At 48.6% G+C, this 407-nt stretch overlaps 1 protein-coding gene across 1 annotated transcript in view; it reads right to left on the bottom strand.

Annotated features, from left to right (window-relative positions):
- The window catches only part of crb2a (crumbs cell polarity complex component 2a), a gene marked incomplete at both ends in the record, with an annotated part of 18,439 nt that extends 18,340 nt beyond the window's left edge, over window positions 1–99 (bottom strand). The window contains one exon of the mRNA XM_084460060.1: window positions 81–99. Within this exon, the coding sequence (XP_084316186.1) occupies window positions 81–99 (19 nt within the window). The remainder of the gene's footprint in view (window positions 1–80) is intronic.
- Window positions 100–407: the final 308 nt, after the last annotated feature.

The following is a 407-nucleotide window of genomic DNA, read 5'->3' as shown; positions in this document are numbered from 1 at the left end:
CACATTCAGTTCACGCTCCAGCTCAAACAATAAACCTAAATATTACACTTACAAGATTCATAAAAGGTCAGTATCCTTACCCCATTTGAACATCATCATCAGCAAAACCATCCTGAGGTTTAGATGGACTCTACCAAACATGATAGAGTAGCTGACCCAAGGTCCCACCACACCCCCGAAGAGAAATAACTTAAAAAATTAAAAAGGAAGATTAATATTTTTCTTCAAAAGTGCCCGTCTCGGCATGGTGGAGTTTGTGGAAGTCCCTTGTGGTTGTTCCCCCCCTGCGCTGTGCGGTTGTCATGCTGCAGGCAGTGCACGCTCGGTCACTAATGGAAGCAGCGTTCGTCTGGCCAGACAGCCTGGACCAGAGTGGGAGAGTGCGGTCACCCGGAGGGGGGCGGGCA

This window comes from Borostomias antarcticus (assembly GCF_949987555.1).
Source record: "Borostomias antarcticus genome assembly, chromosome: 30".
Lineage (NCBI taxonomy): Eukaryota > Metazoa > Chordata > Actinopteri > Stomiiformes > Stomiidae > Borostomias > Borostomias antarcticus.
The sequence above is the reverse complement of the archived record's forward strand: the minus strand, read 5'-3'. Positions and strand labels throughout refer to the sequence as shown.